Here is a 24,338-nt window from a genome sequence, read left to right as displayed (position 1 = left end):
TTAGAAAAATCTCAATGTGTTTGCCATGCGAGCAGATGGGTGCAGGTCGGTTGATTGATATGCAGGTATGGATGGGCTCCATGGCGTTCAGTTGACAGCTGCTTTCTGACTCTGGGAAACACAAACTGGCTCTTCTTTCTTCTCTTTCACTGTCTGTGTTTATGCTTCTAAATATGTTCCACTTGGCACCCTGTGGAAAAAGAGCTTGCCCACATCTGTGGAGGTCTTTGTCAAGTGTTTGACCTAATGAAACTTGTTGTTGTTGTATGAAATATGTGAATGGAGTTTGTTAGTTTGTTTTGACAGCAGCTGCTTTTCCCCCCTGTGTCTTTCGTCCTTGTCAGTGTGCGCAACATTCTCGGAAATAAAAAAACTAGATTCCTCAAAAACAAAAACACTAGTTTTCCAAAGAGATAATAAAGATATCAAGATAAATAACCAAACATGTTGGGGGTAGGATTATGAAATTTGATTCAAAAACATAGCCAGACTGATCTGAAGGTTTTAAAATCACTGAAAGATCATCTCTTTGCACTAGTGTAGTGAGCTTTCAGTGAACTCTGTCTGCTTTAACAGGAATGCATTCCTTGGACATTTCTTTGACTTTTTGTTCATACTTGGCAGCATATTTTCCCCTCAGTTTGCCATAGATGGTGTGGAGAAGTATGGAATAATAGTGATTAAGCTGAGCCAAAATCATTTTTTTTCTTTAAAAAAACAGAAGAAGAATAAACAGAACCAATTTGGAGTTTATCTGCATCGTTATAGAGACACAAGCCAAATAAGTTATTTGCAGAGCTCTGTCTCCTTAAATGTTAATTTAACTTTTTCTACTTCCTCTTTTTTTCAGTCTTTTGCATTCATTTTGTGGTGTGTTCATGTGTGTGTTTGTGTGTCTGTGAGTGTGAGAGACGGTTTAGCAGGGCCAGACAGAGCTTTTTCGCACGTGCCATTTTGTCACATTTAACTGTCGTCGTGTGTGTGTGTGTTTGTGTGTGTGTTTCTTCTGTCCACTGCGCATCACAGGAATGGGAAACCAGTGAGTACAGCGACTCTCTCTAATTCTTCAACAGGGGGTGAATGCTGCATGTCACCTACTTCTCAGGGAATGTGACTATGATATTGTGCATTTTTCCAACCTCCAGCTTCTTCAGTCCTGTTGCTTATTTACTCAGTTGAGCAGCTTATCGTGTCCCTCTGGCCAAAGTCATGCCATCCGTGGACGTTGAAGGGCTTTTTTTTATCCGCTTTATGCTCATACAATACCATGCATGTATCTTTCCTCTACTCTTCCACATATTTAAGCTTTGGCCTTTTCTGCCCTTGCGTGTGTGAAACATGAACCTTAATCTGCTGTTTATAGCATTTGCCTGTTTTTTTTTTAATAAAAAAAAAAACAACAGACACCCTTGCTCATGTCTAACTGGATTAAACTCCAGTGGCTTGAAATGTGTTGTTTTGATATAAAAGTGCTGTGAAGGAGGTTTAGGTGCATGTTGGCATTTGCTGCGTAATGCTACCTTTAGAAAATGCAACCACTGGCAACAAAAGGTTGACGCATATATGGATTAAAAATGACTTTGATGTTCAATGTCACTTCTTCTCAGTGCATGAATTAACATGAATTTCCATATGAGCAAGGTGAGATGCTACAAACAAGCAGCATGCGAGAGGTGTTTTCACTCTTCCTCTGGCTTCATGTTCTCAAAAGTCTTTTGCTCTTATGCAGTTAGGGGGATTAAAAAATACAAAGCCTTTCAGAACTGTGAAGAGTTTTATTTTCAGTGGTTTAATTCATTGTTTAGTCTCTTAATGGAAGTCATGTTTTACTGTAGCTTTTTATTATGCAACCCAACCATTTTGTATACAGAAAACGAACATCTTTACAATCAAGGGGTCATGACTGTGTAGTTGCATAGTTATCATAAAATATATCTTTTATATATATTTAAATAAATAAATATTTCTTATATAATATTATACTGTTAAATGCCAGACTTTCAAAAAGCACGTGTACAAACGATCCATGTGAACCAAAAGCTCAGACTTCAGATTGCTCTTGGGTCTGTATGTTGTAAATAAAAGAGAGTTATCATCTCAACAGCTCAGACCTTCTGTTTGCAACAGGTAGTCAATCAGAAGAGTTTTGGCTTAAAGGTAGTGGAGCAATAACTTTGTGCTTTGGAATGCGGACAAACTGAGGGGCTGCACCAAATCCTACAATGCGATAGACAAGGATTATTTTGAACAGTGAATCATGCAAAGCTTCTGTGGTTGGGGCCAAGAAACAACTATGATGGTAGAAATGATTGCAACATATCAACTTTAAGTAGTTGTTTTGGCAGTGCAGGTTCAAGGTCCTGACTTGAAGTTACTCCAGGTTATTTTGTAAGGAAAACATTAAAGTAAAAATTGCTAAATGAATCCACAGTTTCCACAGAAAGAGACAGGTGGTGAGCATACACATGGGAATTCAGTTAGTCTGCTCTTTTATTATTTGTTGATTCTTCACAGTAGTTACGGGACTACAGGCTGTGCAACATCAGATTTATCAGTAAAGTATTTACACATGGTTAACTGGACTTCCTTATACAACTGTCCTCACTTTGCATGCTGGTTTTCATGTTTAATTTAGAGACACTTCCTTTTTACTTCATCTTCTCTAAATAGCACACCAAATGATGTGGTGTAGAATGACTCATATGTATTTAAATGTTAACAGTAAGCTTTGTTCCGACAGGCTCATTTGGTTGGTTTGTTCCTTAGATTATATCGGAAGTTGAACATGAACACATACAAAAATTAGCACCGAGAATTACTCTGTAGATTAAAATTAAACAGTTCTTCCTGTGCATACATGTGCACTTTATGTCTGAGCAGGCTATTTTGATATATTCAAGCTAAACGTAACACACCGCAGCCAGCCGTCAAAGTAACCAGAATGATTTCCAGCTTAGCTGCCACCTGCCATTAGACACTAAAGCAATTTAGACGCTCAGATACCATAGCAGCGCCTTTGGGTTTCCATGGCGACATGTATGAAGCCAACTTCTGGCATTAGTGAAGGTAACACGACTGTCGCTGCGCCTGTCTGTGTGCGTCTGTATGTGTGTGATCATGTGAAAACCCCTGGACATACGTGGGAAAAAAAATAATCTTTGAATTCATGCTACTGTGCGTGTACACCAATCAGTGCCTGCAGCTAGAAGAGGCCATGACCATTTGTTCTGAGATAACTGCAGTGTTAAGCCTCGCCTTGTTTATATGGCTGCAGTGCCTCTCGGCATTAAAATGAGATGATTCTGAACTAATTGGAAGATGATTAACTGCGCTGTTATATCGCCTTTAGCAGAACAACACTGGCCCAGTCCAGAACAATATGTTATATCATCCCATATAGACAGACTGTGAAGTTGCCAGGCAGGCAGCAGGAACAGAGGAGGAGTGAGGCATGCTGATATGAACAGGGCTATTTTAGTCTTCGAGATCTTGAGGCACTTTCTAGGTTTAGATTATGATAGCTGTGACAGCAGGGTCCTCTGTGATCCCTCCCACTCTTCAAAGTGTGGTGAGGACAAACATCTGAAAGTTAACTTCTGGTGTGAAAAATGAAGTGAGAAGAAAACAGGAAGAAACAAACATCGTTTCAATGAGAGCTGCATTTATAACTTCTTAATGGTAGAAGGGTATTTATGGAGGGCTTAATACCTTGGCCGGGTATATGAGTGTGAATCTAATTTTGTTTGACTTTATTTGAGTTCACCTAACTTGCCTGATGCTCAACTTTAAATAGATAAACACACGTTTCATAAGCATAAACATCTGAGTTTCAGTTCTTCATAACAATGTTCTTCTTCAGAGGGGCTCATCTTAAAGTTGGACTTGTCAACACAGCTTTGCAGCTCTGTGAAAAAAACATTGCGTGAGGATGACAAATTTATATGTTATCTGGATCCATAATACAACCAGAGTTGTATGCAGCTCTGATACAACTGCAGTGGTAAGAAGTTAAGCACTTGAAGTTATGTACTTAGGACATACAGCAGCAACTGAACTGCTTCAGGTCACTGCTTGGTTTACTTATTAACCTGGCAGATACAAGACTTGGCTTTTGGCCCTGTCTGCAATGAATTCCTCTTTTGCTGATTATAAATTTTATTGCACATGACTGCACTGACGTAACTTCACAACATCTCTATATAGTTGGAAGTGAACTTTATTGTTTGCCATTTTGAAGCTTTATAGCGCTGCATATACTACATGTTACAAGCACTTAAAAGGAATCACCAGCACACAAGCAACCGTGACCAGATATTTACCAGTGTTTTTGTGTAAATGACCAAATTTCTCCTGGCCCTGTGCTTAGAGTCCTATGCCATACAATGTTGACTGCGTGAAAACGCAACAGAAACATGCAGCTGTTGCTGTAACAAAGTGTTGCAATGGTTTGCCTGTAGTTGCAACTCAGTGTGGTTAGTCTTTGAAAGGCGCTGTAGAAAGGTCTGTGATCTCATTTGTATGAGACACAAACACACCATACAGTGGAGGACATCGAGGTGATGGTATACCTGCTGCTTGGTCTATGACTTTTTGTCATACTCAGTGTGAAAGAAGAGGGCCAGAGAAGGTGGCGGGCGTTGTGTGTAGCCATTTCCCTCGTTGCCAGGATAAAAAAATGGCGGGTATGATTCTTGTGAAGGAGTCGGTCTCATAACTCATCCAGTACCGTCACTCCTTGACCAATCAGTGGCACGGAGTCTGTTGACATCACAACTCGACTTGGCTCGATTGGAAACCTGGTCTAGTAGGTACTAAAAAGTACTTGGTATAAGGTACTATCACCTAATGGAAAAACCTAAAAACCAAGTTGAGATGAGTCATGTGGATTCTAGTGGAAAAGTGACTTAACAGACACCCACCTGGCTTATACACACCCTAATAAATCAGCTAAACAACTAATATATTCCCAACACAGTGAAATAATGCTCACATAGTAATGTGACCTACATTTGGATATGAAATGTTTAATCCAACTGATAAGGGTAAAAAATAGATTTGCAATAAAAAGCATAAGAGATGTGAGCCCTGAACTATCAGTGAAGTATTTATGGCAGTTAAATGCCGATATTTATGAATATTTTCTCCTTATCCCCCTTTTTCCTCACTAGCATTGTTTCTGAGCGTCACAACAAGAAGATGCCGCTGGATGAGGACTGTCATGCCTGGAAAAAGAAGACCACGGACATAAAGGAGAAGTATGACTTCAAAGACGTCCTGGGCACGTAAGTGTGTCTTTGCCACAGTGTTGAAATCCTTCGTGCTGTTGGTTTGCGAGATGTCTTTGTCACACTCTAGAAGACATTGCAGAACCATGAAGTGCAAAAATGGTGTGCTCTTTAATGCCTGTCTATTCACTTGTCTCACATGGACAAAATCCAGAAATATATACTTGACACTAGATTTCATTTTTTTTTAAAACCATTATACATGTAATTACCTAGTAAGTGTTGCTGCTTGAAGAATGTATAAACCATAGTTGGTAAAGGGCACTCAGCCGTGAATGTATTGAATAGGCAAATGATGCACCCATACGCGGTGTTATGCAACCATCCGCCTAAAAGGGCTGCCTTTTGCAAGCCAACTTCATGCTGGGCGCTCTTGTGAATGTCAGGTTTTTAGTTTTGTGTTCCACCTTTTGTTTCACCTGCCTTTTTCTCTTTGAAGTATTATATCTACTCAAACATGGACTTATTTTCAGAAGAATCATCTGATCAAAGCCCGTGAATTTAGCTAATGACCTCACAATTACTTGTTGTGTGTGAGACTGGTTTTTACTTGTATTTGTTTTTTTACCCAGCATCTAGTCTCCCACAGTTTGTCTTCACTTGTCAGGGTCAGTGGCTACATTTATCTGCTGCGTATATAGTCTATATGGTTATCAGCAGCTGAATAAATAAATGGATGTATGACAAACCCTGTAACAGATGTTATTGTTTTCTCAGACTGATTTAAAAAAAATGGGTCATCAAATATGCTTTGGAGGTTTTCAGTATACCATGGCAATCTGCCCAAGTAAAGTCTATGTATGAGGAACACTGCCGTGTCACCGGTATCCTGTTGATCTACCTCTCTGGCGCAGTGTCAACAATCCTGCCGCAAAGCATTACACTGAGATGCTGATCAGCTGCTGCTTGTGTGCAAATGAATACAATGTTAGACCTCTTAAAGAAGTGTATTTCTTAGTCAGTACACAAGATAAACACACAGCCTCGTAAATTTAAACCTGTTTAATGTAGTGTCGACGAAAGGCCAAAATGATACTCCTGAGAAGGATCAGCATTAGTACTGAAGTAATCTATTGATCTACTTCGATTATTCTTATTCTTATATTATAAGATTGTTAAGCCAAAGGACCTCTCAACAAATTATCACTATTTTATATTGCTGAACAGCCAAATGAGGAACACTTCATTCTCTATTCCCCTGTAATATACTGTTTAACTGGGAAACATGTTTTACGTAACAGTGATTCTGTGATTCTGTAAATGTGTGGCTCACTGTTTAAGAAAGCATAAAGTCAAACTGCATAGCTGAGTGTCTTTGTTTATTCCAGCACATATGTCATTATATGAGACTAGTGACACATAAAAATATGTAACAGACTTGGATTCTCACTTCTTAGTCTGTCACTGTGTTTTTACGTCTGTGTCGCTGGTGAGTGTGAAACACTATGAAGGAGGATTGGCTGCTCTGAAAACTATTTAAGCTGTTTTTCATCAAACCGCCAGCAGTCTTTGCCTACATTCAGTATTATCAGTACTTGCAGACAAGATTGCTATATCGCTGAAATATTTTTGGATGTAGTGTCCTGCGGTCAGCTGGCTGCAGATTTGTGCTTGTCTCCTTATTAATGATCTGTTTGCTGTGTAATCTCTCAAAGTGTGTGCGTGCGTGTGTGCCTGTGTTATATGACTTAATATGTCTTAGTGTGATTCACTTGTGAATGTGACCTAGTTTGTTTTTTTTGTTCCCATAGAACATAATGTTAAATTGATTTATACTTTCTTGCTTTTGTTATTTCATGGGACAAAAAATGTGAAAGTGGCTTCTTTCATGAATAAGTCATAGCATGAGATGTTTAAATCCTGCAAAACATAGCATATAAATCACAAACATTAAGTTTAGGATTTATTCACATGGGTGTGATTGTGATTATCACTTTATCTCAAATGGTCATGCTTGATTTTTGAATGGCAACCCCGCTGTTTGTCATTTATAGAAACTTGAATCATTCCTGACGTATCTTAAGCGCAGCTACACTATATGTGCTAGTATGCAGGAATCCCACTGTTGTAGCTGCACACAGTACGCTAGTCAAATCTTGATGTGATTTGGCTTTTATAAAAATATAATTTATTCTGACATCAAGACTGTTTCTGCCTTTCAGAGGTCATGCTGGGATTGAGATCGTCCTCCTGTCCAAATAATCCCACTGTCTTTCCCACTATGAAATGTTTTCCCAAAATTACTGTAGCAATTTGGATCCCATTTTTCCCCTTTAAGCCTATACTGTTTTGTGCATGCACAGATACTTGTAACACTTAATGCCTAGAATAACTCCTGGTTATAAGCTTGTTAAGCATGGATGCCGAGTGTCATAAGACAGGATGTTTGTCCAAGGTGTCTTGCTTAAAGCGTGTTTTCCATACACCCACATCCTTGTTAGTTTTGGATTAAGTTCTGTGAACTTAGATGAAACCTAATACAAGGTGAAACCTAGCTGGTTTTGTGAGTTTACAAAACCTCCCCTTGGTCCTTTTGTGTCACGAGTTGACATAAGTAGAAACATATTCAAAACCTAATCATAATATGAAGAATACATATATATATATAACCAGCTGAGCCTGGTTGACAGCCACATACATGAAAATCCTTTCAACCCTCTCATTGTCATCCCTCTAGTTCTCCACCTGCCCCCGGTTTGGGGCTGAGCTTGTTTATGGAGAGATCACCGGCTCAATGCATCACTCAGCTGTTTGCCACATTCATTTGCCTTTGCTGGATTGTTGTCTTGGTAACAACAAGAGACACTTTCCATAATGGACTCAAACAGTCACTATGGAAACAAAGTTTTTGATTCGCTATTAATAATCCACCACCGGGTTCATGTGTGTGCTTTGTGAATCGGATTAAAAAAAATTTTTTTTAATGGAAACACAGAAAATTTGATGCGCTTCTATACCTTTCTCTACACACGTTTTGTGTTTGTTTGGTTTTTTTGGAACCTTCCTTGCTCATATTTTGACCATGATCGGGGCGGTCACTGATGTGGAACCATTAGTATTAGTCTTAAACATTAGTCATCAATTTACCTGTCCTGAATTTGCAAAAACATTCAGTAAATGCAAAATAATCAAATGTGTATTTAAATGACTTGTTATTTATATATGTCACATTTATTTCCTTCAGGGGTCTTCAATGACACAGTTATCCCAGCACTTTAGGATGCTTGGTCTGTTGCAGTATCAGTGCAGATACCTTGGCTTTAGGTTCATGCCAATACTGAATACTGATACAGCTCCAGTGTACATTAACAAGCTTTGTTTCTCACTGTGAGGTAAAGACTGGAAATCATTCTTTTATCTTTCAAGCAGCATCAGGTGCAAATTAAACTTTTTTTCAAACTTCACAAAGCAAATGTAACAGGTACATGCAATGGTATAAATGTACTGAACTGCTTTTTATGATCAAAATAATACCAAACAATGGTACACACAAAAAAATTGTACTTTTGATGTTGATCAAAGTTTTTGCGCTTGCATTTTGCTGTCCTAAACGCTCTTGCTAGTGTCTCTCTTCTCTTTCTCTGCTTTCCATTTTACCCCTGTGTACCCCTCTGTACACACATGGAGTGTAGCTGGACAGAGAGACAGGTATAGATGAGTGTAATGAAGCTGATGGCTTACTAATGCTACTGCAAGTGCTATAAAATCTTCCTAACAAGTGTAAAATCGAATATAGCAACATCCAAAATGGTAACAGAGAAAGAGAGAGCGAAGCTGAAATGGAAAGCACACTTCTTTTATTGTGGCCAACTCACTTGACCATTGTTTGTTGGAAATCACCTAGTCAGTTACAAACTATAAAAAAAACCCAGAACTTGTGGCGTAGTATAGGGCTGGGCCATATCATACCGTTCACGGTAATACTGGTATAATGTTGGGCAACGATAAGAAAATGAAATATCGCGATAGAATATGGGTAAAACGCGCATCGTTGAATGAAACGGATGAACCAGAATTGGTTTGTAAAAATGCTGCAACTTCACTGGTGTGGAACTGTTGGCCAATGTTGGCCAATTTCCACTGGAAATGCCTTTTGGTTAAACTGTCAGCAAGGAATTTCCATTTGCACTGTTAATTTTTTATATTATATAACTTTAATGCACATAAAAAAAACAGCTGCTTGTGAAAAGTGAAAATACATTGATGTTTTTTTTTTTTCCACTAATAAAATTGTGGAGTTGTAAAGTATTTTGTTTAGTGTCAATTATATCGTCAGTTATATCGTTATCGCAAATTTTCAAATGTATATCGTGATAAATATTTTTGGTCATATCGCCCTGCTCTAGCGTAGCATGTGCGAAATACTCAGTGTCACTTCCCTGACCCATGTCTATTGGTGCACTTTTTTCGAATGAGTAACCTATTAAATATAGAAATGAATTAATTAAAGCGCTTTGCAAAACTCTTAAGTCACCTTTCTTAAAAATATATTGTTTAATATTTTGCTTGGAAAATAGGTGCAATAATTTAAGGAAATGTGTATCAACATGCATGGAAATATGGTGTATATATAAGGTAAAACAGAGTTTATATAATTCTAATGAACTTGAAAATCAGTATTTGGCACGATCACCTCTACTCTTAAATACAGACTGACCTCTCTTAACCAGGCTTTCTGGTAATTTCTTTAAGCACTCTTCAGGAATAGTCCTTCAGGAATAGTCCTTCCATGTATGCTTTTACTACACTGGCAGTGTGTTTGAGAAATGGAAATGGCTGTTGTCAGTCAGATGGTATCCTGATGATACTGCATCTTGTCTCAAAATCTGGTGTTCCTTTTCTGAATTTATAATAATTTCACCAATTTTGACAAGATCTCCAACACCGCTGACTGAAATGCAGCCCCAAACCATGACAGAAGCTCAACTATGTTTTACAGATGGCTGTCTCCTGACCTCCTTTGTACATACTAACAATTAGAACTAAAAAAAAAACTTTTCACATTTGGATTCATCACTCCATCAGACCCTTTGGTCTAGTTAGTCTAGTTATTGTGCAATTTGGCATACCTCAACATTTTCTTCCCGTTTTGCTATCCTTAAAAAAATGGCCTTTTGACAGCCACGTCCTTGCTAAGTTATCCGTTTTATGAAAACAACACTGGTTCATCTTTCGAGTTAGGAGCCTTTTTATATTATATGATTCATAGGTCGATGTTAAGTGGATTTGAAAATGGTCAGGTACAAGAATTGGACTGAAAATGAGTGAAAAAGCAGCCGGTCTCCAAAGAGAAACTTCTGCAAGCTATTGCCAAGACCACTTTCAAAATTACAAGAAAGTCTGGCTCCTTGGAAATAAAATAAAGAAATTAGGGGTAGCTCAACCCTATTGCACAGTACTCTAGGTCAGCCCCATAGAGTGTTGTGTTGTTACAAATGCCCCATCCAGCTGTCTGATCAGTATCTGATATAAGTGTTGTATCAGTGCATCAGTCCTATGAACCACATAACAGCTGCTTGCATTGGTTAATCCCCAGCTGCAGGCACATGTTTCAGTAATCAAAACAGATGGGGATTAATAAAAACAAGCAATGGTACTGCAATCAACTTAAATCCTCCCTTAAGTTAACACCCCCAACCTCTCTCTCTTTCTATTTGTCCTACCCAACTCAAAACTTGGATCTCGGCTGTCAGAAAGCCAACCTCATTTTTGGCTCCACATCTCTATCACCTGCTCTCTATTTCCTGGTTTCAAACTGTGTTCAGTGTGGGATGGGGGATCCCAGTGTATCCTGCTGCCCTTTGATTTTCAGCTGAAATTAAAGCGTTCATTATGCAGGGTTGAGGACACACAGCTGAGCATAAGAGCATGCCACAGATCCTCTTCAGGGCTTTTGTTAATCACATATAGAGTATTACAGTTACGTTTCTAGTTAAAGATCTGGTAATATTAAAAGTAGCATTTGTCACAGTTACCTTGAATTCAACAAGGGTAGGTGTGCAAGGCTTGGTGTGTATGCAGTCACGCATACATATTCAGATGTTTTTGACTGAGAAGTTTGAATTTCCTTGTCTCTCCTGGTAGTTTCCTAACCTTTTATTTCAAATATTGACTTTCGCTGCTCTCTCTACAATATGTTGGTAAGCATTTGTCATGAGTCATGTTGCCCCGGGTGTACTGCTCATTGTCACAGGCCCTGTATTTGGAAAATAGGAAATATCTTATATATTGTATAATGTATTATTATAGAGCCTTTTCAACTTAATATAGAAAATATGAGTGAATCTGCTGTCAGTAGTTATTTATTTGAAACTGTTTCTATGTTTCAAAGACTAGATGACCTATTATGTCATTTGAATCCCAGTGTCCTCCATTATTTCACTTTTTTTCCCCTTCTTTCTGTTGTTAAGATGTTGATTTTTTCACTGTAGTGCCTGTAAACATCTCTTTGCAAGAAATGTTCCCACACTTTGCCACAGGCTTTGAGATTTCTTTAGTGATGATAAACTGCACAAATGAACCATGCTGACTTTTTTGACATTTAAATGGCTGCACATGTTCTCATGCCGCGAGCAGTAAGGCGGAATTCTTGGTATTTTTAGCCTAGAATACATTGCAAAACATAGAGGAGATAAAGCAACAAGAGACTGGCTATAGGAGGAAGTGGACAGAAAAAGCAGGGGTGCATGGTGTAATCATCTAAAATCGTTAGGGCTGATGGATTGGCCCCTGCCTGTCTTCGTCAGTCATGTTCTATGGTGACCCAGTGGCCCTCGTTGTTTGTAGGATCTGCTATTGGCTGCAATTGATTTGGTAAGAGTTGTGTTTTTGTACATGCGGGGGTGATGGAGAGGCACAGAGAGTAAAAGGATTCATCCCGACAACACTTGTTTTTCTTTTCTCCCCCGTTGTGTATGTTTATAGGCACATGCAGTATAATTATAATAATCAATAAAACCTCTCTATTTCTGTTATCTCTTGTTGACCTTCAGCTCCCCCCATTTGACTTGACAACTCTGAGAATGAAAGAGGATCCATTCATCACTTCTCTTCTCTTTTTTACCAAGCAAAGAGCACAGATATTTTTATGTGTTAGACTTCAGAGTGAGCTTCTATTGTTTAGTGTCTATTAGATGGATGAGATACTAATCTTTTTAACTTCATCAGTGTGTATTTCTTTGATATGAAACTGTGTTGCTTATGAATCCAGCATTTCACTGAGAAACAAGATTTTTGTTGATTTGTTGTACAGAATCAACAGTTAGTGAAAAGAGGAACCTTTTGCTCCACTTGTTACCTCATACTCATGCCTCTGGGCTATTACATGGGTTTTAACACTGATTTGCCTCTCTGTCTAAGGGCTCTCTGCTCCTGAGTGGAAGGGTTCAATAACTCAGCACTAAATGTTCATACGTCTGAGTGTGTTTATTTGGGCACTTTTACGCACAGTTTCATTTGTGAATGACGATGATTTGCATGACCAGAGATGAGGCTTTGACCATGCTGTAGCATTAAATGTTCTTACAGTAAATCATATTATTGTTTAGAGCAGGAAAGTCAAACTCATTTTACACCATGGGCCACATTCAGCCCACTTTGAGCTTAAGTGGGCTGATTCAGCCAAACTCCCCTTTCTGTCAGTGTAAAGATGTTTAACTACGCATTTAATCCCATTTATTATCAGAAAAAGAAGTGCAGCTTCAACAGTACAGCTCAGTTTTTCTACAAGGATAAAAATGCTGCTGTAGTAAATGACAAAAATCTGTCAGAACTCATACATAAATGTATAAAACTACAGAAAAAAGTTCTGTTAGCTTACTGCCTGTAGGAAAAGCTGTTTAAAACAAACAAACAAAAATAAAAAACGCATTGGAGTCTTTACTAGGTCAGTTATGGCCCCTGGGCCTTATGTTTGACAACTCTGATTTAGAGAGACCACGGTCTCTAAAACACGTACTAACTTCTCTTATAGTATATAAATCTTATAGTAATTAAGGGACATGCTGCGGGCCTTTGTCTGGATCTTCCACTCACCCGTTCAAAGTTTCATTGTCATTGAAATGACTGTTTCGATGACAATCAGTTGCCATCTTCAAAGTGACTTTGGCCCAGCAAGGCAGTGATAAACAGCAACGAGGTAGAGTCAGACTGTGGTGGCCAGTTTGCAGCTGAATGGGATCAGATTACAGATGTGCATTGTGTTTGTGATTAAACTGCAAAAATCACAAATCAGTTGTGGTATGTTGCAAACCTGTTGCTACCTGCATACACAGGAATTCACATTAATTATTTAGTGCAGCCAGAACTTCAGAGATTTGAAATTAAAATTCAGAAATCCCTGCACAGTTAATGATACCGTGGCTTTGTAGTGCAGTGGCCCACACATGTGCCTAACATGGTCCCCGTTTTAAGACTGGGAGGAGACACAAATCCCTTGGGGGGATATGCAAATATGAAGAGCCATCTAGTGTGGTGACACGTAAATAAGGAAACAGCTGAAAGAAGTTTCTTCAGATGGTGACATAGTTGCTGTAGGGGCCAGTTTAACTGCAAAATGTCAACTTTGCACAATCAATTGAGTCAGAATCGAGCAACTTGCAGCGTAGACAAGTTGCACTCATTGGTTCTTACTGAGTCAGGTTGCTTGCACCTGATTGGCGATCTGTATTTCTAAATTAGATGGCAGTTAGTTGAATTCTTTGCCAATTTGTCAGAGAGGGATTGAAGTGAGTCCAAGATGTACTGCAGTTGTTTGGAGGTTGCATCTCATTAGGTAACCTGTGCAGTCACTTTGCAAATGAAAGTGATTGCCCAGAAATTGAGTGTGTATTACATCCTCAACCACAGTTAGTTGCCACAAATATTGTGTTTACATAGTATTTCCATAATCTTGTAAAGTAATACAGTTCCTATACATAATTACTATATTTATATCGTCTGAATTTGGATGATGCTGCTGAATCCATATTGCTGCAATTCATTACTTCGTTGCTGTGTTGTGCAATATTTCCAAGTAATAAGTGAGCAATCACCCCACACATCCCTATGCCAACATATTTATAGTCTAAAGTGTAGTGTGGAGGTTCAGACACACATGGAGTTTGAAGGAAAATAAGCACAGACTCACTTTTACTACAGCATTTGCGTGTGAAGTTGAATCAAACGAATTCAAAATGATGATTAACAAAGCCGTTCAGACAAAAGAAACAGCCACCTTTATGGAGCAGATGAATCTCACAGCATGAGAGCTGCCCCACTTCATCTATTTTTCATCTCTCCGTGCTTCTTTTTTTCTGTCTGTGTCCTAACTCTCCCATCTCTTCATTTACCACCATATTTATCCCATCATATTCCCGTAATAGTGCTTATTATAACGTCAGTTTTTAATCTTCACATAAACCCCAAAAGTATAAATTTTTCTGTAACGTTATCACCTCATAGCTAGCTTAAAAAGAAGACTGGTTTTCTTTATTTTTTTTTATTGAGCCTGAGCTGCAGAATAGATGATATTAAAAGGAAGAAGGTGGATGGGGCTTTGCTCCAGTACTGTAAAGCATAGCACACGGCAATACATTACTGTGTCCTTGTAATAGTGTCTCTGGCTTATTCTGTCTTTTCGCTGCTCTTTCAGTTTCAAATTCCAAAAATAGTAATCAAGTGGGACAGATTTTTGCATTCTAAATATGCATTCATTGAGACACTCTAGCAGCCATAGCACAGATCAGTGGAGTTTAACCATTCCTTGGAACAATGACAGTTTAGAACTATTTCCAACTCCAGCACAATCCTCAAAATCCATCCCTGCTTATGGCACCTTCAGCCCTTCAGCCCTGCCCTGACCTAATTCGAACAGAAGTCTGCAACTCAGCATGGCATAGCCTGCAGTTCCTGAATCCACACACACACACACACACACACACACACACACACACACACACACACACACACACACACACACACACACACACACACACACACATATATGCCCACTGTCTGGCCCACTTAGGCAACTCCATCTGCTCACAGCAATATATCCCCCTAACAGCTTTTAGTACACTCGCAGGCTTGTCATGTACATCTTCCCACAGTCCTTCTCCATTGTTATAATCCTTTATTGTCCGTATTTCTCACATTTCAAGCTGTCCACATATCAGCAAACTGGCTTGAAAAGACATTCCATGCGCTTATTATCTCCAATCCAAGAAATCCTTAGGGATGCGTGTTCTTTGCTGTCTAACTTAATTATACTCCGCTATATGATTTGATTGGGGGATTTTGTTTTCATGTATGTGCTTCAAAGCAATTCCTGCCAGTAAGTGGAGTTTAAACAGTGGAAAGTTGGGTCTATTTTTATCTTAAATGGATACTAAAGCTCTGGTAGTAACAGAGTTTAGGCCTCTAGATAGCAGTGAGCTATGTAAACATCCACCAAGAGTAACCATTTATGTCTATTTGCCAATTTATGGCAAATATTCATTCCTTTTTAAATTTTATTTTTGATCTCTTTCAACACTCAAACTACCAGCAAACTACTCTCTGTGTGTGTGGTTTTTTTTGTTTTGTTTTTTTAGCTGGGTAGATTTTTTACATTATTTAAGAGCTTCTTGTTACTTTGTCTTTTGTCGATGCCTGTCCAATGGCGTACTGCAAAGAGGTGCGTGCTGGAAATTTAATTTGTTTACCAAAGAGAGTCAGAATCCATAAATAATCAAGCTATAAAACAAAATCAATTAGTGAAGACTTTAAAGGCCTTTAAACACAGGACACGTAAAATATTTAGTAATCAGACCACTATATTAAGCAACAAGAGTCCTTGTAGCTTAACACACACATCGCTGGTGAATATACTGTGGAGGTATGTAATAACGACAGGAGAGGTCTCTGTGTCTCACTCCAACTTTATTAACTCACTCTCAGAACTTCACATATATTGAGCGCCAAAATCTCCACCCCAACACTTCCCTTCAACTTGGGTGTGAGTGGAGCCACCTGGTGGTCCGCCACACATACCCCCCCCTGAACACACAGTTAGGTCTCTATTCAGTCCAGCACCCTGGGTCTAAGCAAACGACCCGAACGACTGAACCTGGGAGGGAGAGAACAGGCAGAGGAAGGTCTATCCCGTGAACGAGGCTGGTGAAGGCGAGCAGGAAAGGCAGGAGGAGGCTGAAACGCCGGTGGTCCGGGGGTAGTCCTGGGGGGAAAACCAGAGTCTGTCAACCCCATCGAAGGAGGGCGGCCACGGCGAGGGGCCTGGGCCGGCACTACATTACTGTCCGGAAGAACATGTGCAGGTTTAAGTCTGTCAACACACACAGTCTCCCTTCGACCCCCAAAATCCAAAACAAAATGTTTCTGGCCCGGTTCAATAACCCTGAATGGGCCGTCATACAGCGGCCGCAGCGGTGTCCTGTGGGCATCGTGCCTGACAAAAACAAACTTAGCAGTCTCTAAAGTCTTTGGAACAAAGGTGTCAGGCACGCAATGGTGCACCGGACCAGGAACCCGAAGTGAGTGCAAAAGCGGGTTGAGAGATAGCACCGATGGATCGAAGCAGGGAGGAGGATTTTCGGGCAAGAATTCTCCAGGCACACGGAGGGGCTGACCAAACACTAGCTCAGCTGGGGAAGCGCCGAGATCCTCCTTAACCGCAGAGCGCAGCCCAAGCAAAACCCACGGGAGGCGGTCAACCCAATTGCCATCCTTTAAGGAGGCGCGAAAAGCAGCCTTAAGCGACCGGTGGAACCGTTCACACATCCCATTAGCTTGCGGGTTGTATGCGGTTGTGCGGTGGACTTTAGCCCCCAGTCCATCAGCCATGGCCGACCAAAGCTCGGAAATGAACTGGGGGCCTCTGTCTGACGTAATGTCCGCGGGTGGGCCGAAACGCGAGACCCAGGTTGACAAAAACGCCTTGGCCACCACTGCTGCGGTAGTGGACACCAGGGGGACCGCCTCCGGCCACCTGGTGGTCCGGTCAACAACAGTCAAAAGGTGCGTAAAACCTTGTGACTGCGGCAGAGGACCCACCAGATCGACATGCACATGATCGAAACGTTTGCCGGGTATGAAGAACGGCTCCAGGGGCGCCTTGGTGTGTTTATGAACCTTCGCACGCTGGCAGGGAATGCACGCCGACGCCCATTCCTTAACAGATTTGCGAAGGCCTGGCCAAACAAATTTAGAGCTGACCAGTTTAACAGAGGCCCGGACCCCTGGATGAGAGAGAGCATGTACCGAGTCAAAAACTTGACGACGCCAGGAAGCGGGAACCACTGGGCGAGGGCGGCCGGTGGAAACGTCACAGATGAGGAGGGGACCACCGTCCTGCACGGGTCTGTCCTCTAGTATGAGGCCCGTCTGGGTGGATTTAAGCGCGAGGATGTCCGGGTCACCGCTCTGATCGGCAGCCATGGCGGAGTAGTCTATGCCGAGAAAGACGGGAGAAACCAGCGCACGGGACAAACAGTCAGCCACATGATTGGATTTACCAGCCACGTGCCGAATGTCCGTGGTAAACTCAGAAATGGCTGCCAACTGGCGCTGCTGGCGTGCACTCCATGGATCAGAAACCTTGGACATGGCAAACGTCAAGGGTTTGTGGTCCACGTATGCGGTAAAGTGACGACCCTCGAGAAAAAACCGGAAATGACGAGTCGCCAGGTGGAGCGCCAGTAGCTCCTTGTCAAAAACGCTGTAATTGTGTTCGCTGTCACGTAGCGTACGGCTGAAAAAGGCAAGCGGTTGCCAGACACCCGAGATTCGCTGTTCCAGCACCGCACCCACCGCTATGTCCGACGCATCGGTGGTCAACGCAATCGGCGCTGAGGGGGATGGGTGGGCCAGAAGGGCAGCATTAGCTAACGCTGACTTAGCATCAGAAAACGCTTGGATGCTTTCTGGAAACCAGTCAACGGAGTCATTAGCTTTCTTACCTTTTAACGCCCCATAAAGGGGCTTCAGCAGATGTGCCACTCTGGGGAGAAAACGGTTGTAAAAATTCACCATCCCCAAAAATTCCTGCAGTGCCTTAACATTCGTGGGACGCGGAAATTCCGAAACAGCTCAGACTTTGTCAGGCAACGGAACCGCGCCCTCGGCGGAAATACGGTGCCCAAGAAAATTGAGAACGGGCAACCCAAACTGGCATTTAGACGGATTAATAATCAGTCCATGCTCCGCCAAACGCTGAAAAACCTGCCGCAGATGGAACATGTGCTGCTCCTTCGAGCTGCTGGCCACCAGTATATCATCAAGATATACAAAAACAAAGGGCAGCCCGCGCAAGACCGAGTCCATCAACCGCTGGAAGGTTTGGGCGGCACCTTTCAGGCCAAACGGCATGTGCAGAAACTCGAAAAGGCCGAAAGGTGTAATTACGGCGGTTTTGGGGACATCCTCCGCGCGCACGGGAACCTGGTGATATCCCCGTACCAAATTGATCTTCGAAAAAACCGAGGTCCCCGCAAGATGGGCGGAAAAATCTTGGATGTGGGGAATGGGATAACGATCGTTCTCTGTGACATTATTAAGACGGCGGAAATCCCCACAAGGTCGCCACCGACCATCAGATTTAGGCACCATGTGTAACGGAGAAGCCCAGGCACTGTTCGAACGCTGCACGATGCCCAGACGCTCCATGGTGGCAAATTCTTCCCGAGCGACAGCCAGTTTGGCAGGGTCGAGGCGGCGTGCGCGCGCGAACACCGGGGGCCCTACTGTAGTTATGTAATGCTCCACCCCATGCTTCGTCACAGTGCTCAAGAAAGTGGGGACAGAGAGTGAGGGAAACTCAGAAAGCAAACACTGAAAAACGTCACCCGAATCTACTGAGTTAGCATGCACCACGGGCTGAGCACCCCGAGTCAAACAGGGTAATGAGGAAAATGACACAGCATCAATTAAACGTCTGTTAGCAACATCAACCAGCAGTCCGTGAGCACAAAGAAAATCAGCGCCTATTATAGGCACAGAGCTAGCAGCAACAACAAAGTTCCACTGAAAGTCACGGTCGTGAAAGCAAACAGTCACCAACCTTTCACCGAAGGTTTTGATGGGAGAGCCATTAGCCGCTGTTAGCAATGGCCCGCAGCCCTCAGCTAGCCTGTCCGAGCCAGCCGGGGGAAGAAGGCTCTTCTGTGAGCCGGAGTCCACCAGGAAACGCCTCCCCGAGCGTGAGTCCTCTAAGAAAAGCAGCCTTTCCTTGTTGCCAGCGGTCGCGGCTGCTACAGAGCGCTGACATGCCCGTCTCCCTGGGTCTGGAAACTGCAAGGCGGGAGACAGCGCCGTGCCTTCGCTCCAAAACGCTGGTGATAAAAACAAAGCCCCTTTCCGCGGTGCCGCGGTGCCGCCGTGCAGCGATTCCGGCCACCGTGGACGAGTCGGAGGGCCCCTGGAGCATCGGTGAGGGGGCGGGGGAAAACGCTGGTGAGTCCTGAACAATCGCCTGGACGCCGAAAGTCCTGGTAGCCAGGAGGATGCGATCCGCCTCTTCCGCAAGGGAGCGGTAATCCTTCGTGGCCAATAGCGGGGAGTTGGCAAGGCCAGCGCGCACTGGAGCCGGCAGCTGTCGGAGAAAGAGGTGGGTGAAGAGAAATCCTCCGTCATCCGCGCCCAGCAAGGACAGCATGCTCTCCATGAGCTCAAGAGCGGTGCCGTCGCCCAGGCCCGCGAGGGAAAGGAGTTTCTCGGCTCGCTCAGCATCAGAGAGGGAGTAACGCCGCAGCAGCAGCGCCTTGAGGGCGGTGTACTTGCCTTGGGCTGGGGGGTCCCGGAGGAGAGTCATCACGCGGCGGGTTGACAGCGGGTCAAGTGATGCCACCACATGGTGGTATTTAGTATCGTCGGCTGAAACTCCACGAAGAGCAAACTGAGCTTCTACGTGCACGAACCATGAAGGAGGATCGTGAAGCCAAAAATCCGGCAATTTAAGCGCCACAGCAAACGCAGCCATCGGCGGAGGTGAAAGTCCGGCGGCAGCCGATGCTTCCAGGCCGGAGCTGGCTTCGTCGTCGAGCCTTAGCATGTTCGCTACAGGGGTCACCAATGTGGAGGTATGTAATAACGACAGGAGAGGTCTCTGTGTCTCACTCCAACTTTATTAACTCACTCTCAGAACTTCACATATATTGAGCGCCAAAATCTCCACCCCAACACTTCCCTTCAACTTGGGTGTGAGTGGAGCCACCTGGTGGTCCGCCACAATACAATGATATGGAAATATTAACTTAATACTGTTTTACCTCAGATAAACAGCTAGGCGCAATCACCTCTCTGAAATGATTTCTCTGGCTCCTCAGTTGTGGTCCCAACTATGCCAACAGGAGCTCAAACTGCCCCATTGACTTCCTGAAATATGTACGAAAGCATTCATGATACAGCTTCAGCTTCTGGAGCAAACCATAAAATTCTCCTTGCTGCTGTCTTTTCATGGGAATTGGATGAATCCTGAATCTCTGAAACAGCAGGACCAGCTTATCAATGCAAAATACCAACTTGATTTTTTTTACAGTGCACTTTTTGAGGGTAAATCTTCCCTAAATGTATGTATATACTTAGCATTTCCATGTCAAAAAGTTTTAGAAATTTCTTGTTGCTTTTTTGCAACTTGCTCTGCATGCAATACCTTAAGTTATAGTTGAACATAATCTTTACTAGCAGGTAGATGTATACATGAGCATTCAGTATATCAGGGCAAGGTTCAAGGTAATGGAAGCTTTTGGGGGATTGTTGTATGGCTCTCCCAAATACATTTTTATGGGCTCTGGAGAACGGCAAAAATTCAAAGTTGGATTTTACTTAATCCAAAATTCAAAATACTGTGTGTGTGTGTGTGTGTGTGTGTTTATCATTTGTTTTGTTTTTTTTCCATGGACACAGTGAACAGCTTCTGGCTTTCCCAAAAAATACTTTAAGGACAACAAGATTTGTGAAGTCAAGCTACCTCATGAGGTGCATTTTTAGAGAGCTACCTGCTGTGGTGACCCCCCTTGTGGATAAGGTAGCCTCTAAAAGTAGCTTTTTCTTTTAAAATGGATACAAAATTGAATGGTCAGCCAGTCTAAGTTTAACATTGATTTATTATTCGAGTAAGAAATATGCTCATATTTCTTAGTGCCAGTTAAAATCCAGGCAGCAGTGTTCTGAATTAACTGGAGTTGGTAAGGTGACCTCTTACTGCACTGGCCATAGTTCAGACTTGAAACCTTCAGTTATTTTGTGATGACAGTTTAAGAGTGTTTCATTTTGTTATTTATTGAGGAAATAGCAAATAACAAAACCAAGAATTTCTATCCTCAGAAACAACGTTAGCTGCAGAGGCTACGTCATGAGATGATTGGTCCAGATAGACTGTGTATTGTCAGAGTGGCTTAATTATTCTCAGTGAAGGACAGATTTTTTTCTGCTGAAATTTTTTCATGCTACAAGCTGACCATTATTGATGCCAGCACTTGTGTACTTGTAGATTTAAAGCTGTTTTAATGTACAAATAGTATTCCATATAAAAAGTCAGAAAATATCTTTTGTTGGTGTCTCATAAACAGATCAGATGGCTAAAAGTAAATTGTTAGTGTTTCCAATATTTAGATTTACAGTTACAGAAATATTTGGATAGTAACCTAGAGAGGACATAGGAATCATGGGATTGCTGTCTGTCTGCTATCACCATTCAGAGACTGACAACAGTACAGACTTCAGGAGCAATGTTTGTCTTTTGGTGAATTGATGAGTTCACTCTAGCCAGTAGCTCCCCATGTTGCTCATAGCTCTAGATGTAGCAGTTTGGTTTTCTTGGTTTGGTTATGTAATATTACTTCACTGAACTGTAGTGGGTTGATCTGATATCCTCGTGTTGGTGTTGTTCCCAGATCATCATACTAAATATTGTTCCAGGATCAACATTGCAAGTGACCAATCAGAATGTTGTGACGTCATACTTTTGTGACTTCGGGAAAAACCGGCGTAAAACAAAAAACTGTACTTAAGCTGCGTGAAACCGCCTCTGTCCGCCGATCAACGGACCCTGACACTAACCCTAACCCTAACCGTAACCCTTTAATAAACAGTAAGCAGAATTGATATTGTCCTTGTAACATTGGAATTTCATAAATGCACGAATGGCTTGGCGCGCAAAAGAATAACGTCACAACAATGTGATTGGTCACTTGCAATGTTGAACCTGGAACAACATTTTCATGATGGTCTGGGAACAACACCAACACGAGGATATCAGATCATCCACTGTAGTGTGGATTGTACTGAGGTATTACACTAAAAAACATAGTTTAGCCATGGTGCTGGTCTTTGGTGCACTTTGTCAATATCAGTAGGTCATATTTTAAACCATCCATCCATTCGTATTCGCTTCCGCTTAACCTTTTCAGGGTCGCGGGGGCCTATCCTAGCTGTCATAGGGCGAGTGGCGGGGTACACCCTAGACAGCTCGCCAGTCTGTCGCTGGGCTAACACATAGAGACAGACAACCATTCACACCTATGGGCAATTTGGATTAATCAATTAACCTATCTCCACAAGCTGGACGGTGGGAGGAAGCCGGAGTGCCCGGAGGGAACCCACGCAAACACGGGGAGAACATGCAAACTCCACAGAGAAAGATCCCAGAGTGATGGTGGAATTGAACTCAGGACCTTCTTGCTGTGCAGCAACAGTGCTAACCACCGTGCCACCGTATTGCCTTATTTTATTTAATGGTTTTTAAATGGTTTATTTAAACCATTTAAAAGTAAATAAATCTCTTTTTCATTTTACTTTTCACATTTGTGATACAGTATGTGTATACATCCTCACTCGGTATGCAATCACAGCAAGTCTTAGCCCCATAGGAAGGTTTAATGCTGCAGATGTGTAAACTAGGAGAACAGAATGCAAACTTACTCATCGCAGCTCCACACCAATACAATGCTTTGCTAGTTTGTGTTCAATGCAGAGGGGTAATGGTGGGCTTTCAACGACAGAAAAGGTTTGGAGGATAATCTGGAAGCTTCTGAGTTTATTTGATCTTCACTTACTGATTTTCACTTCCTTTTTTACTTGCTAGGCACACTACTGTGTTAGGTATAGTATAATATTGGAATATAGTATAGGAAAAACTTTCAGTTTGAGTTAAAGTATGCCAAAAGTTAACCCATCGTATTGGATGGGTTAACCACTGCCTTTATGTGATTTGATGCCAAGGGCTGTTATACATGTGTCCATATGTGATGAGTTGGAAGTGAGAGATGTATTTTTATATTGTCATAACCTGCTGATCAGGTGATTCAAAACAATAGGCTGTAAACACAACATAGGCAACATTATTTACTCATGAGGTAGATGTGGTTAATGTAGGCTAAATTCTGGCAGTTTTTGTGTGATGTTGCTGACAGACAGACAAGTATTTTTCACTGTCTCAGATTTGTGTCTTTGCCTTGATGGAGCAAAAAAAATAGTAATTCAAGAATTTTAAATGGGTCTCCCTTTAGGATTAGATGACCACATTTTACTGATGTGTTGTGTCCGTGTGCTGTGTTGTTATATGTAAATCGAGAGTGATTGTGGTTTCATTGTGCTGTTCTTCATGTTTGGGAGGCCCACAGAGCAAAGATGGTCTTTTTATGTTTCAGGTCCAGTTTCACAGTTGGGTATCTCTCAACTCTTATTGGGCCAGATGGTCCTTCCCTATGTCTCTCTGACCTTTCCACAGTTACAGTTTTGTCATCTGTTTACATACCTTCTTGACCAACTTCTCAGCAGGACAGATGGCAGAATTGCTGTGAGTTTGAGAAATAAGAAATGTCCTTTTTCCATGGCAGATAGTCAGAGAAGATTAGTATTCTCAAAACGTCACTGCCACATAAGAAATACTTCCTTGTTGATTTTCTTTTTTTAATGTTTGCTTTGCAGAGTTCATTTTAATTGGCATATGTGCTGTACATATCTGCATCATCACTGACACTTACTTTATACAATACAACAGTAACAAAATAAAAAAGGTGTTGTGTTCCAAATAGAAGAAACAGAGGGGTCTGCTGACATTTGACCATTTACGATGAA

At 41.8% G+C, this 24,338-nt stretch overlaps 1 protein-coding gene across 4 annotated transcripts in view; it reads left to right on the top strand.

The window, feature by feature from the left end:
* Positions 1-24,338, top strand: part of camk1b (calcium/calmodulin-dependent protein kinase Ib) — a 45,490-nt gene that overhangs the window by 935 nt on the left and 20,217 nt on the right. For 3 of the 4 annotated variants that reach the window (XM_040029331.1, XM_040029332.1, XM_040029333.1), the window contains exon 2: positions 5,169-5,282. In XM_040029331.1, coding sequence (XP_039885265.1) covers positions 5,197-5,282 — 86 coding nt within the window. In that variant the 5' untranslated portion in view covers positions 5,169-5,196. Of the gene's footprint in view, positions 1-1,026; positions 1,040-5,168; positions 5,283-24,338 lie in introns of all 4 variants that reach the window. The other variant, XM_040029334.1, reaches the window with a different exon arrangement.

Source organism: Simochromis diagramma, unplaced genomic scaffold (genome assembly GCF_900408965.1).
Source record: "Simochromis diagramma unplaced genomic scaffold, fSimDia1.1 OVJJ01000483.1, whole genome shotgun sequence".
NCBI lineage: Eukaryota > Metazoa > Chordata > Actinopteri > Cichliformes > Cichlidae > Simochromis > Simochromis diagramma.
Note: the sequence above shows the minus strand (reverse complement) of the source record. Positions and strands in the feature narration are given on the sequence as shown.